The sequence below is a fragment of the Panulirus ornatus genome, chromosome 1 (genome assembly GCF_036320965.1).
Source record: "Panulirus ornatus isolate Po-2019 chromosome 1, ASM3632096v1, whole genome shotgun sequence".
NCBI lineage: Eukaryota > Metazoa > Arthropoda > Malacostraca > Decapoda > Palinuridae > Panulirus > Panulirus ornatus.
The window spans coordinates 3,570,022-3,585,928 of record NC_092224.1 but is presented as its reverse complement, the minus strand read 5'-3'; the positions used below and the strand labels follow the sequence as shown (position 1 = coordinate 3,585,928).

The window sequence follows — 15,907 nt, the reverse complement described above, 5'->3', positions numbered from 1 at the left end:
GCATTCACCTGCCTAACAACCCCATCCATAAACAAATTAACGACCATGGAGACATTACGCACCCCTGCCGTAAACCGACATTCACTGAGAACCAATCACTTTCCTCTCTTTCTACACGTTCACATGATAAGAACTTGATAAGAACTTTTACTTCTTCTAACAACTTGCCTCCCACACCATATATTCTTAATACCTTCCACAGAGCATCTCTATCAACTTTACTATATGCCTTCTCCAGATTCATAAATGCTACATACAAATCCATATATTGCTAAAATGACCAGATTATATTGCTTTCTAGACTTTCTCTGATTTTTCATATTGTCTAAAATGTCTCTACATGACTGAGTAGCTTGTGTAGGATACCTCCTAAGGGTTAGCGTTCGATTCAAATCCTTGAAATTCACATCACTGTCAATGTAGCTGCTGGGAAATATTGCGGGTAGCTAGTTAATACCTGTAGGGGGACGTGCATATAGTCATGCGGGCTCATTGGCTGAATTGCGATCCTGGGAGAGTGGTTCTATTATCTTGTTTTGGCCTGTGTTCTGGTTGCTGTTCCTTGATGATTAGTGCTTCGGCGATGTGTAGGCTCTTGTGTCTTGTTTATGGCGTAGATAAATCAAACATCTACGTCATCCTCATACAAAAGTCTACAAGCACAAGCTTGACAACATTTTCAACATTCTCTGTTCCGCCCGCAGGCTGCCGTACTTCGTGTTAGTGGGTGGCGTGCTGGGTATGCGGACTGACCATTTCCTGCTGGTGAACGGCTACTCCAACAAGTACTGGGGCTGGGGCGGCGAGGATGACGACATGGGCTTCAGGTAAGTCATGTACAAGAACTGGAGAGGAGGACAGGACAACTACATGGACTACATGTCGATCAGTTAGCCATCGCCGCCAGTGCTCATACAACAGTCACTATCATCATCATTCACAATTATCTCTAATAGTCACCCATGGTCTGACTCCAGTCACCATCACAAGCCATCCCAACTGTGACTGTAGTTACCGGTTATCCTTTCTCTGCCTCCAGTTGCCACCATCAACCATCATTGGTTTACTAAAAGTCGCCAGTGACAGTCATGGCCTCTGCCTGCAGTGACCACCACCAGTTAGTTATCCATGCTCTACCTGTAGGTAAGGTTAAAGCTATCACGCCTGACTTCCCCTTCGAGGGATGAAACAAAGAAATGTGTGCTTTAATCCATATCACTCGTCGGGCAAATGGCATCTGTCTCGACCAAAGTGGAGTGCGTAGTGTGAGTAGGGCATAGACGTATAGGAATGGGTAATGAGTGGTGGAACAAGGAAGTAGAATTACTAGTGAAATTGAAATGGGAAGTTTATGGATGTTATCGGCACTGAAGTTATGAGGCTGAGTGGAAAGAGTACAAGAGAAAGCAGTGGAAGGTCAAGAGTACGGTGCGAGAGCTGAGAAAGAGGGCAAAGGAAAGATGGGGAGAAAGAATATCCAGATTCTGTAAAGAATATGAGAATATTTTGGAAAAAGGACGATTACTGTAAGAAGAAAAAAAAGATAGGACGAACGGAGAATTAGAGTGAAGAGAGTATGTGAGGAGATTGTCACAGAAAAGATTTAAAAAGGAGATGAAGGTCTGCTGAAAGTACCAGATGACTGAGAGACGGAAATAGGTATGTGTAGAATGAAGGTGTCATGTGAAGTAAAAAATGTAATGACAAATGGTTTGCTGAAAAGAAAGGCGGTAGTGACAGCCCCGCACAATATGGAGGTGCAATTGCACTTCTGATAAATGGTATGATGCTGTTGTTGATTGTTTTGTCAGGGTGTTCGACGTACGTATGAACCAAGAGTAAGGTGCCTCACGATTGGCGGAGTATATGTACAGTAGCCTTTCGTAATGGCAAGGAAGATCAGAAAAAATGGAGTTACAAAGTATAAGTCTGCTAAATGTAACTAGCATAATGTACGGGAAAGTATTAGGAAAGCATGGCTTAGTATCGTCCTGAGATACTGACTGGAGAGGAGCAATGTGGTTCCAGGAGAGGTAGAGGTTGTGTGGACGAGGTGTTATTTCCGAATAGCATTTGTGAGAAATAACTCGAGACAAAGGGTGATTTATATATGACATCTATGAACCTGAGAAAGTGTATGACTATACACTAACATAGATGCGTCATGGAATGTGCTAAATATAGATAAGATAAATAAGAGGTTTGTATATGCAGTGAGGAGTTTTACCGAGAGAGTATGGTATATGTACGAGTAGGAAGGAAAGAGGGTGTGTGGTTCCCGATGAAGCTAGGTCCACATCAAAAATGTATGACGCCACTATGACTGTTTAATCTGTTTATGGACGGAGTGGTGGAGGAGATTAATGCGAGGGCCTTGGAACAAGGGGTGAGTCTGCAGTATGGTGGAAGTGGGGAACGGAGAACGTGAGACGCGTCTGCAGTATGCAAGAGGTGGGGGAACGGAGGACATGAGAAGCGTCTGCAGTATGCTGGAGATGGGGGAACGGAGGACGTGAGAAGCGTCTGCAGTATGCTGGAGGTGGGGAACGGAGGACGTGAGAAGCGTCTGCAGTATGCTAGAGGTGGGGGAACGGAGAACGTGAGAAGCGTCTGCAGTATGCTGGAGGTGGGGAACGGAGGACGTGAGACGCGTCTGCAGTATGCTGGAGGTGGGGGAACGGAGGACGTGAGACGCGTCTGCAGTATGCTAGAGGTGGGGGAACGGAGGACGTGAGAAGCGTCTGCAGTATGCTGGAGGTGGGGGAACGGAGGACGTGAGACGCATCTGCAGTATGTTGGAGGTGGGGGAACGGAGGACGTGAGACGCAAGTTTGTATGTGAATAACACAGTTCAGGTGGCAGACCTTGGAGGGGCACTCCAGAGGAGAGTGACAGTGTTTAGGAGAGTGTATGAACGTAGAATACTAAAAGTTTATGCAAACAAAAACATTAGATAATGAGGAATGAGACAAGAAAATCTAATTGTTGAGAACCTGTGGGATGTGAAGGTCTTTAGGCACTGGGGAGTAGGTATAGCACTGGATGGGACGATAGAGCCTGAAGTGAAGCAGACGGTGGAAAAGTGGATAAGGTCCTAGGCACGTTAAGGTGTTTAAAGGTAGAGCAGTCCAGGCAGTGTTTTATTGAAACGAAATTTAGGCCAAGAACGCGTGAGACGAGTTGGATCATATGAAGAGGAAAAAAGGCTAACGCATGATAAGGATCTTTGTGCCATAAATGCAGGAGCAAGATAGATGATGTGGAGAGGGGAAGGATAGATTAAAGGAGGCCTTGGTATTTGGACCCGAACATCCTGAAGGCGAGAGGCGTGCACTAAGTAGAATGAAGTCAGACGATATGCTGTATTGGGGCAACTTGATGTTAAAGGGCTAAACCAGGTCACATGAAATGGTTAAGGTAAGCTATGGATAAGCCTGTGGAGTTTGTCTGTGGGTGGTGGGCTCTAGTTTCATTTCACTATATATGGCAGCTAGATATTGGATTTTTGCAGATAAGATCCTTTTTCTTTATCTTTTCTGCTGTTCCTGACGCTACCTAGTCGGAAAGGCGATATAGATTGTGTGTGTGTGTGTGTGTGTGTGTGTGATTTGTGTGTGTTTTGTGTGTGTTGTAGAAGGTAACTAAAGGTTGAAAAAGAAGTAGGAATCAAGCAAGGAGGATTCATCCTCCTCGAAAACTTGGGCTGGGGTGTCTGAATGTGCGAGGAAATGGCTAAGATAATAAGAAGTGAGAGATATGCAGTATGTTTGGTGAGAGAGACCTGGATGTTTTGGACTCTGAGTGAAACTAAGATCAAGGAGAATGGGACAGAATAGTTCGTGGATGTCCAAGAGGAAAGGTTGAAGGTTAGTTTGAGGGTAAGAGCAAAGGAGGGATCGACACTTCTGCTGATAGAGTTGTGGTGATGTCTGAAGGAGTGTAAGGAGGTGAGTCTCCGAATGGTGTGGAATATAAGGGTGGATTACGAGAAATAAATGATTGCAATCGCTTATACTTCTGTCAGTCAGATGCATAAGTGAGAATGGGAAGCTGGAGATTTGGGAGGAGCTGATTGTGTCAGCAGTTATGACGTGGAGTATCGAAAAATAGTCATGGGTTGTGATGTGGCAGTTAAGGGTAAAATCATGGGAGTTAGGGTACGCATTGTGAATAGAAATGATGAATAGCTTGTGATGATGTATGCTGAAAAAGAATTGGTGATTGAGGAATACCCGGATTAAATAGAGGAACATACATAAGTACGCGTAGGCGTATGGGATTAATAGTAACCGGGCATTATTGGATTATGTCCTTACAGGTACACTAAAGAGAGATTTTTGGATGTGCTGAGAGGAGCAGCTAATTCTAAATGGAGGCGAGGTTGAAAGTTTGTAAAGGCTATATGAAAAGAGGAAATGATATGGTTAGGAGAGGGTGGTGAAAGTGAGTGAGATTTGGAAAAACGTTTGTGTGAGGAGGAACCAAGAGAGATTGGGGAATGAATGGTAAAAAGTAAGAGTAATCTCAATTCAAGGGAGTGGACAAAAAATGGAAGATGTTTAGAGAAGCAGGGCTTACATGCGCCAAAAAATTGTGTGGCATGTGGAAGGTGGGATCTGGGCGTGTGATAATTAATAGTGAGTTGTGGGATAAGGAAGTTAACTTGTTTGTGAAAGAGAAAGGAGAGGTGGATGGGTAAGTTCCTGCAGGAAAGGAGGGTGAATGTGTGGGAGATGTGTAAGAGATTGTGGCAGGAAGTAAGGAAGAAGGTGCAGGGGCTGAAAAGATCAGTGCAAACTAAAGTTGCAGTGAGAAAGAATGGAGAAACTACAGGGAGAAAAGGAAGACGCTTTGGAAAGAGTTGAATATTGTGAGAAGAAATAGAGAGCATTTAGGAGCATCAGTAAACGGAGCAGATGGGGAAGCGGTGACAGACAAAGAAGGGGTGTGGAGATGAAGTGTTTTATAAAGGACTGTTGATTATGTTAGATGCTAGAATGGTAGATGAGGGGTGTTCGGGACGTGGAGGCATAAGAAGCAAGAGAATCATGGCAGCTATTAATCTGTTAACGAGTCTTCTATCCACAGGATCCTGCAGTCCGGCCTCACCATCACCCGCCCCCCAAGCACCCTTGCCAGGTACACCATGATACGTCATCCCAAACGCCGCCCCCTCACCTGGAAGGTACGTGGGGTGACTTACCTAAAAGGGTAGAGTGAGGGTTTCCTAGAAGGAAGGGCATCAGAGCATTGGAGGTTCAGGAGTGCAACCAAAAACATGGCCGCCGTAAGGAAAGAGCACGTGTAGGGTTCAAGCAGGATGACTTAGTAGAAAATCACCTTTAGAGGAGGTCTGCCTGGACTAGAAGGACAGAGAATACTTGGAAGGATCATCATGGAAGAATTGTCTGGAAGGAAAGGCCATTAAGAGGATGGGGGTATGTCATACTCAGAACTGAGTTTCCCAGGGTGATCACACGGTGCCGTTTTGCTCAGTGTGAAGTTACCAAAACTTGAAACGATACCTTCCAAATATGATTAGCTATTTATCCTGTGAAAAAGACAGAAACTGAAACATATTAGTTTGAGATAATATTACTTTAAACCCTAATCCGCAATCATAAACACATTAAACAATCTGCGTACAGTTCTCTTTTCAATGCTCTTCAGCTAGTGGCAACTTAGGCCGATGAGTCTTTCACTCTTGTACTCTCCACTGTCTCTTCGGGAAGGTATAGATAAGTGCTATGACTTGAGTTACGACGCCAAGCGGACTTCCAACACACCGTCAATCGTTCTGGGTTTCACTCGAATCTCCCAGTCAATCACTAAATATTTACCCAGTCTTCTTGCAACCTTGGTGCAGTCCACAAGAGACTTTCTTCTTTCGACACGACCATAAGTGATGAATAGATCTTCTGTAGAGTGAAGAACTCACAGGTTCCCCATGATTCTGACTCACGGAAGATCACTTTGAGTCCATCTCCGTTCCCCGAAGATCACTTCATGTTCACTTCTACTTACGTGGGATCACTCTGTCTAATCATGTGGCTGAAACAAAATTCACTCCAAAAAAATACACTGTTATTTGGTTTTCCCCTTATTCTGTAACTTAACGTCTTATCTTTTCACATAAGGAGACTTCCTTTGTGACCATACAAAATGATCACACAAAACATAATACCAACACTCGTAACTTTAACTTAAAAGTACAACATTAACATTTATGATTTATCACCGAAACAAAACAATTAGAACTTCGTACATATAAATAAAATTCACAATTATTGAAGGTAGATTTGTTCAGATGGTAAGCAGTCTCACAAGAACACAAGCTTCTGCTTCAGTCACTTAAGCCAACCAAGCTAACGTGTTCCCTGCAACTGCTACAATTATTGTCTCGGCAGCGAGGCGTTCTTGATCACTCTGATACCTATTTAGCCTGAGAAATTATCCGCTGCCTTGAGCTTTAGGTGTATTCTGTTTCCATCCACCTCTGCTTTCCAACTTATTACCTCGCTTTTGCTTATGATAAAGTCAATCATGTCATTCCATATATTCTACATCAGCCGATCTCTCTCATCCCTCGACTTACTATGCACTAGCATACCGACTCAGTTGTAGCATCAGGGATCTGCGAAACTGCTAGCTAGGTAGTGCGACAGCCGTGCCTCCGGTTAACTTGTTTAAAGGTATTACTGTAAACATTGACATACGTGTGACCTAGTGTGCCCTGCTGTCGTACTAGGTCTTAATTCTATAGTGTCTTATACTCAGCACTATGGAGTTCTTACACTGACATATAGATTTATGGGATGGTAGTTCAGCGCGGTATTCTAATCAGCTTGTTACCTCATATTACTGAAGATAATATGTCATTAACCTGTTAATGAATCATCGAAATTTATTCATGAATGAAAGTAATAGAGTTTGTTAGGAGAAGGCAAAGAGCTTGTTATCAGGTTGTGGCTGAGATACGTACACTGTAACATAAATAAACATAAAATAAATGTCATTCGCCAGCATCTTACTGAAAACACAATAATATCAAAACATTGCAACGACCCAAGAAGACAAAAAACAAGAGAACCCAAGTACATTAGAGAATATAACCCCTTCATGAATCATCAAAGCGCTGAACAATCTACGGCCCTACAGTAACTTTCAACACACCCCAGATGGCCCACTCTCTACCACCGCGCGACTTTCCCAGGGGCAGAAACCTAAGGCAATTCTGCCACTCGTTGACCCACTAAGTTTGACCCCTTCCAATCACACCACCACGCACGAACTTCGAGGGAACAAAGTTCCCTGATATAATACTTCAGGATGTAATCCCTTTCCGTCCTGTTCTTTATATTTTGTTGAGTCATTTCCAATTAATTTGGCTGAAGAGAGCGGTGTTTGTGTTCGCGAAGCATATCATGTAATTCAAGAATAAAGTCAGAATGAATATAAGATATTTAATTCACATTGTATCTGATAAAAAGACGTGGTTGGGAAGATAAAAAAGAAGAGAAGCTAATTAATGCTAGATATGCATTAGTCTTCAAAAAAACAGTTTAATAAAGAAAATGTTTTGCCCACTTACAATTTTTTTCTCATACTTGTTTGCTGTTTCCAGCGTTACCGAGGTAGTGCCATAAACAGACGAAGAAAGGCCGCATTCGCTTACAGTGCACCAAAATCACATCTCTCTATCCACAACCACACCTCACAAACCTTTCTTTGGTTTCCCTCGGCTGTTTCATATGCCCTAGATCACTCCATTGACTGCACGTCGACCCCTGTATACCAGATCGTTCCAATTCACTCTATCCTGTGTACACCTTTCACCCTTCTGCATTTTCGTGCCCAGACCTCTCAATCGCTTTTTCATTTCATCTGTCCATCTCGAATTTCGTCTCCTGCTCTTTATCCCCTCCGCTTCTGACACATGTACGTATCCGCTTTGTCAAGTTGGCTTCTGTATTTTGTCCATATGTCCAAATCATCTCAGCACACCCTTCACTTCGCTCAACCTCACTCTTCTTATTACCACACCTCTTTCTTACTCTTCTGTTATGTGCTCGATCAAACCATCTCACGCTACATATTGTCCTCATACATTTCAATTCCAACACATCCACCTTCCTTCGCACATGATCATCTATTGCCCATTCCTTGCATCCATACAACCTAATTTGGATTGCTATACCTTCAAACACACCCATTTTCTTCTATTCAGATAACGACCTATCTTTCCAAACATTCTTCAATGCTCCCAGATCCTTCACCCCTTCACCCACCATATGACCCACTTCCGCTTCCGTGATACCATTCGTTGCCAAATCTGCTGCCAGGTATCTAAAACAATTCACGTTCAACCACCCCCCCAAATTTTCTTTATTTAAAATCACACCACAACTAGTCTGTCCCTTTGCCCGACTATAGCTAATTATATTTTTTTTCTTTATTTCTACCCTAAACTTCCACCTTCTACACACTCTTCCAAACCCAGTCACCAATTTTTGCAGAGCAAACAACTACTGATTTCTTCCCAAGCCCCCTCAATCCATATGTAGTGAATCCTTGCTCCAGTGAAGTTTGCATTTACCTCCCTTACCACCTCACCCATAAAAAGATTAAACAGTTATAGAGACATGAGACACACCTGCCTCAGACCAACCTTCACTTATAGACACTCATTCTCCTCTCTTCCTACCAGTACACACGTCTTACACACTGGATAAGAATCTCTCACTGCTTCTAGTGGCTATCCTCTTACACCATAATTTCGTAAGACCTTCTACAAGGCATCTCTGTCTACCTTATCATATGCCCACTCAAGATCCATAGATGTCACAAAGAAGTCTCCTTTCTTACGCGCACACACACACATACACACACACACACACACACACACACACACACACACACACACATACACACACACACACACACACACACACACGGTATCTCGGAAAATAAAAATTAGTATGTTTGAAGGAATACCGGTTCCAACAATGTTATATTGTTGCGAGGCATGGGCTATGGATAGAGTTGTGCGGAGGAGGGTTGATGTGTTGTAATTGAGATGTTTGAGGACAATATGTGGGGTAAGGTGGTTTGATCGAGTAAGTAATGAAAAGATAAGAGAGATGTGTGGTAATAAAAAGAGTGTGGTTGATAGAGTAGAAGAGGTTATACTGAAATGGTTTGGTCACATGGAGGGAATGAGTAAGGAAAGATTGACAAAGAGGATATATGTGTCAGATGTGGAGGGAACGAGAAGTGGGACACCAAATTCGAAGTTGTAGGATGGAGTGAAAAGATTTTGAGCGATCAAGGCCCGAACATACAGGAGGGTAAAAGGCGTGCAAGGAATAGAGTGAAATGGATGGAATGGATCGATGTGATATACCGGGATCGACGTGCTGTCAGTGGCTTAACCAGGGCATGTGGAGCGTCTGGGGTCAACCATGAAAAGTTTTGTGGGGCCTGGATGTGGAAAGGGAGTAGTGGTGTCGGTGCATGACAGCTAGAGACTAAGTGTGAAAGAATGTGGCCTTTGTTGTCTATTCTTAGCCAGAGAGCGTTATTGGATTACGAGTTAATTGATAGGCGCGTGAGAGACTTTCGTATGTTAATGTGCTGAGAGGGGGAACTGGAGGGATGTGTGATCCTTATCTTGTGGAGGCGAAGGTGAAGATTTGCAGAGGTTTTTAGAAAAGAAGAGGAAATGTTGGGGTGAAAAGAGTGGTAAGAGTAAGTGAGTCTGGGAAGGAGACTTGTATGAGGAGATGCCAGGAGAGATTGAGTGCAGAATGGAAAAAGGTGAAAGCAAGTGACGTAAGGGGAGTGGGAGAGGAATGGGATGTATTTAGGGAAGCAGTGATGGCTTGCGCAAAAGATGCTTGTAGCATGAGAAAGGTGGGAGGTGGGCAGATTAAAAAGGGTTGTGAGTGGAGGGATGAAGAAGTAAGACTATTAGTGAAAGAGAAGAGAGAGGCATTTGGACGAGTTTTGCAGGGAAATAGTGCAAATGACTGGGAGATGTATTGCAAGGAAGTAGTGCAAATGACTGGGAGATGTGTAAAATAAAGCGGCAGGAGGTCAAGCGAAAGGTACAAGAGATGAAAAAGAGGGCAAATGAGAGTTGGGGTGAAAGAGTATGATTAAATTTCAGGGAGGATAAAAAGATGTTTTGGAAGGAGGTAAATAAAGTGCGTAAGACAAGAGAACAAAAGGGAACATCAGTGAAGGGGGCTGATGGGGAGGTAATAACAAGTAGTGGTGATGTAAGAAGGAGATGGAATGAGTATTCCAACACTCTTCTGCTCTCTCAACCACACTCTTTTTATAACCACACATCTCTCTTACCCTTTCATTACTTACTCGATCAAACTACCTCGCACCACATACTGTCCTCAAACATTTCGTTTCCAACACATCCACCTTCCTCTGCACAACTCTACCTATAGCCCATGCCTCGCAACCATATAACATTGCTGGAACCACTATCCCTTCAAACATACCCATTTTTCCTCTCCGAGATAATGTTCTAGCTTCCATACATTCTTCAACGCTCCCAGAACCTTCGCCCCCTTCCCCATCCTGTGACTCACTTCCGCTACCATGGTTCCATTCGCTGCTAAGTCCATTCCCAGATACATAAACACTTCACTTCCTCCAGTTTTTCTCCATTCAAACTTACCTCCCAATCAACTTGATCCTCAACCCTACTGAACCTCTTATTCACATTTACTCTCAACTTTCTTCTTTCACACACTTTACGAAACCCAGTCACCAACATCTGCAGTTTCTCAACCGAATCAGCCACCAGCCAACGTTGTATCATCAGCGACCAACAGCTGACTCGCTTCCCAAGCCCTCTCATCCATAACAGACTGCATACTTGCCCCTTTCTCCAAAACCCTTCCATTCACCTCCCTAACCACGCCAACTATAAACAAATTAGACAATCATGGAGACATCAAGCACCGCAACTGCAAACCGACATCCACTGGGACCCAATCCCTTTCCTCTCTTCCTACTCGTACACATGCCTTACATACTTGAAAAAACTTTTCACTGCTTCTAGCAACTTACCTCCCACACCATATACTCATACAACCTTCCACAAAACATCTGTCAACCCTATCATATGCCTTCTCGAGATCCATAAATGCTACAAGTTCTGAAACCACATTCCTCTTTCCCAGTTTGATGTTCTATACATGCTTTACCCTCTCAATCAAAACCCTCCCATATAGTTTCCCAGAAAGACTCAAGAAACGTATGCCTCAGTAATTTAAACACTCACTTTTGTCCCCTTTGCCTTTGAATAATGGCACTATACATGCATTCCGCCAATCCTCAGGCACTTCACCATAATGCATACATACATTGAATATTCTTACCAACCAATCAACAACACGGTCACCCCCTTTTTAAACAAATTCCACTGCAATACCATCCAAACCCGACGACTTGCCGGATTTCATCTTCCGCAAAGCTTTCACTTTTCTGTTTATCAAATCATTCTCCCTGACCCTCTCACTTCGCATACCACCCCGACCGAAACAAAATATATCTGCCACTCTATCATCTAACGCATTCAACAAACCTTCAAAATACTTAATCCATTTCCTTCTCACGTCATCACTACTTGTTATTACCTCCCCATTTGCCCCCTTCACCGATGTTCTCATTGTTCTCTTGTCTTACGCACTTTATCAACCTCCTTCCAAAATATCTTTTATTTTCGCTAAAATTTAATGATGCTCTCTCATCCCAGCTCTCATTTGCCCTCTTTTTCAATTCTTGCATCTTTGACTTGACCTCCTGCAGCTTTGTTTTACACATCTCCCAGTCATTTGCAGTACTTCCTTACAATAATCGCCCAAACGCCTCATTCTTCTTTTTCACGAACAATCTTACTTCTTTACCCCACCACTCACTACCCTTTCTAATCTGCCCACCTCCTACTTATCTCATGCCAAATGCATCTCTTGCACAAGCCATCACTGCTTCCCTAAATACATCCCTTCCTCCCCCACTCCCCTTTCGTCATTTGCTCGCACCTTTTGCCATTCTAAACTCAATCTCTCCTGGTACTTCCTCCAAGCTCACTTAATCTCACCACTCTCTTCTCCCCAACATTCTCTCTTCTTTTCTGAAAACCTTATACAAATCTTCACCTTCGCCTCCAAAAGATAGTCATCAGACATCCCTCCAGCTGCCCCTCTCAGCATATTAGCATCTGAAACCCTCTCTTTTACGAGTCTATCAATTAACACGTATTCCAATAACGCCCTCCGGCTATCTCTCCTATTGATATACGCATACGTATGCACATCTTTCGTTTTAAACCAAGTATTCCCAATCACCAGTACTTTTTCAGTACACAAATCCACAAGCTCTTTACCAATTCCATTTACAACACTGAACACCCAACGCACACCAATCATAACCTCAACTGCCCCATTACTCACATTCGCATTGATATCCCCCATTACTATAGCCCAGTCTCGTCAACCAAAGCTGCTAACACAATCATTCACCTGCTTCAAAAAATATTACCACTCATGATCTTTCTTCACATGACCAGGTGCATAGGCACTAATAATCATCCATCTCCCTCGATCTACTTTTAGTTTTACCCACATTAATCTGAAATTTGATTTCCTACACTATATCACATACTCCCACAACTACTGCTTCAGGAGGAGTGCTACTCCTTCCTTTGCACTTGTCCTCTCACCAACACCTAACTTTACTCCCAAGACGTTCCCAAACCATCCCCCCCCCCGACTTTACCATTGAGCTTCGTTTCACTCAAAGCCAAAACATTTAGGTTCCTTTCCTCAAACACACTACCTACCTCTCCTTTTTTTTCATCTTGGGTACATCCACACATACTCAGACAATCTGAGACTTCGAGGAGGATGAGCACACCCCGCATGACTCCTTCTTTTTCAAGTTTTAGGAAGTTTCGATATAGGTATATATATGTATATACATATAGCGCAAGGAAACAGACGAAAGAAATGGCCCAACCCCCCCCCATACACATGTATATACATACGTCCACACACGCAAATATACATACCTACACAGCTTTCCATGGTTTACCCCAGACGCTTCACATGTCTTGATTCAATCCACTGACAGCACGTCAACCCCGGAATACCACATTGCTCCAATTCACTCTATTCCTTGCCCTCCTTTCACCCTCCAGCAAGTTCAGGCCCCGATCACACAAAATCTTTTTCACTCCATCTTTCCACCTCCAATTTGGTCTCCCTCTTCTCCTCGTTCCCTCCACCTCCGACACATATATCCTCTTGGTCAACCTTTCCTCACTCATTCTCTCCATGTGCCCAAACCATTTCAAAACACCCTCTTCTGCTCTCTCAACCACGCTCTTTTTATTTCCACACATCTCTCTCACCCTTACGTTACTTACTCGATCAAACCACCTCACACCACACATTGTCCTCAGACATCTCATTTCCAGCACATCCATCCTCCTGCGCACAACTCTATCCATAGCCCACGCCTCGCAACCATACAACATTGTTGGAACCACTATTCCTTCAAACATACCCATTTTTGCTTTCCGAGATAATGTTCTCGACTTCCACACATTCTTCAAGGCTCCCAGAATTTTCGCCCCCTCCCCCACCCTATGGTCCACTTCTGCTTCCATGGTTCCATCCGCTGCCAGATCCACTCCCAGATATCTAAAACACTTCACTTCCTCCAGTTTTTCTCCATTCAAACTCACCTCCCAATTTACTTGACCCTCAACCCTACTGTACCTAATAACCTTGCTCTTATTCACATTTACTCTTAACTTTCTTCTTCCACACACTTTATCAAACTCCGTCACCAGCTTCTGCAGTTTCTCACATGAATCAGCCACCAGCGCTGTATCATCAGCGAACAACAACTGACTCACTTCCCAAGCTCTCACATCCCCAACAGACTTCATACTTGCCCCTCTTTCCAAAACTCTTGCCTTTCACCTCCCTAACAACCCCATCCATAAACAAATTAAACAACCATGGAGACATCACACACCCCTGCCGCAAACCTACATTCACTGAGAACCAATCACTTTCCTCTCTTCCTACACGTACACATGCCTTACATCCTCGATAAAAACTTTTCACTGCTTCTAACAACTTGCCTCCCACACCATATATTCTTAATACCTTCCACAGAGCATCTCTATCAACTCTATCATATGCCTTCTCCAGATCCATAAATGCTACATACAAATCCATTTGCTTTTCTAAGTATTTCTCACATACATTCTTCAAAGCAAACACCTGATCCACACATCCTCTACCACTTCTGAAACCACACTGCTCTTCCCCAATCTGATGCTCTGTACATGCCTTCACCCTCTCAATCAATACCCTCCCATACAATTTACCAGGAATACTCAACAAACTTATACCTCTGTAATTTGAGCACTCACTCTTATCCCCTTTTCCTTTGTACAATGGCACTATGCACGCATTCCTCCAATTCTCAGGCACCTCACCATGAGTCATACATACATTAAATAACCTTACCAACCAGTCAACAATACAGTCACCCCCTTTTTTAATAAATTCCACTGCAATACCATCCAAACCTGCTGCCTTGCCGGCTTTCATCTTCCGCAAAGCTTTCACTACCTCTTCTCTGTTTACCAAATCGTTTTCCCTAACCCTCTCACTTTGCAAACCACCTCGACCAAAACACCCTATATCTGCCACTCTATCATCAGACACATTCAACAAACCTTCAAAATACTCACTCCATCTCCTTCTCACATCACCACTACTTGTTATCACCTCCCCATTTGCGCCCTTCACTAAAGTTCCCATTTGCTCCCTTGTCTTACGCACTTTATTTACCTCCTTCCAGAACATCTTTTTATTTTCCCTAAAATTTAATGACACTCTCTCACCCCAACTCTCATTTGCCCTTTTTTTCACCTCTTGCACCTTTCTCTTGACCTCCTGTCTCTTTCTTTTATACATCTCCCACTCAATTGCATTTTTTCCCTGCAAAAATCGTCCAAATGCCTCTCTCTTCTCTTTCACTAATACTCTTACTTCTTCATCCCACCACTCACTACTCTTTCTAATCAACCCACCTCCCACTCTTCTCATGCCACAAGCATCTTTTGCGCAATCCATCACTGACTCCCTAAATACATCCCATTCCTCTCCCACTCCCCTTACTTCCATTGTTCTCACCTTTTTCCATTCTGTACACAGTATCTCCTGGTACTTCCTCACACAGGTCTCCTTCCCAAGCTCACTTACTCTCACCACCTTCTTCACCCCAACATTCACTCTTCTTTTCTGAAAACCCATACAAATCTTCACCTTAGCCTCCACAAGATAATGATCAGACATCCCTCCAGTTGCACCTCTCAGCACATTAACATCCAAAAGTCTCTCTTTCGCACGCCTGTCAATTAACACGTAATCCAATAACGCTCTCTGGCCATCTCTCCTACTTACATAAGTGTACTTATGTATATCTCGCTTTTTAAACCAGGTATTCCCAATCATCAGTCCTTTTTCAGCACATAAATCTACAAGCTCTTCACCATTTCCATTTACAACACTGAACACCCCATGTATATATATATATATATATATATATATATATATATATATATATATATATATATATATATATATATATATATATATATATATATTTGAGTGGGAGAAGTATAAAAGAAAGAGACAGGAGGTCAAGAGAAAGGTGCAAGAGGTGAAAAAAAGGGCAAATGAGAGTTGGGGTGAGAGACTATCAGTAAATTTTAGGGAGAATAAAAAGATGTTCTGGAAGGAGGTAAATAGGGTGCGTAAGACAAGGGAGCAAATGGGAACTTCAGTGAAGGGCGTAAATG

The 15,907-nt window shown here is 43.1% G+C and overlaps 1 protein-coding gene across 1 annotated transcript in view; it reads left to right on the top strand.

The window, feature by feature from the left end:
• LOC139750913 (uncharacterized) overlaps nt 1-15,907 on the top strand; it is a 264,061-nt gene that overhangs the window by 192,741 nt on the left and 55,413 nt on the right. Inside the window, exons 6-7 of the mRNA XM_071666216.1 lie at nt 705-827; nt 5,089-5,185. Of these exons, the coding sequence (XP_071522317.1) occupies nt 705-827; nt 5,089-5,185 (220 nt within the window). The remainder of the gene's footprint in view (nt 1-704; nt 828-5,088; nt 5,186-15,907) is intronic.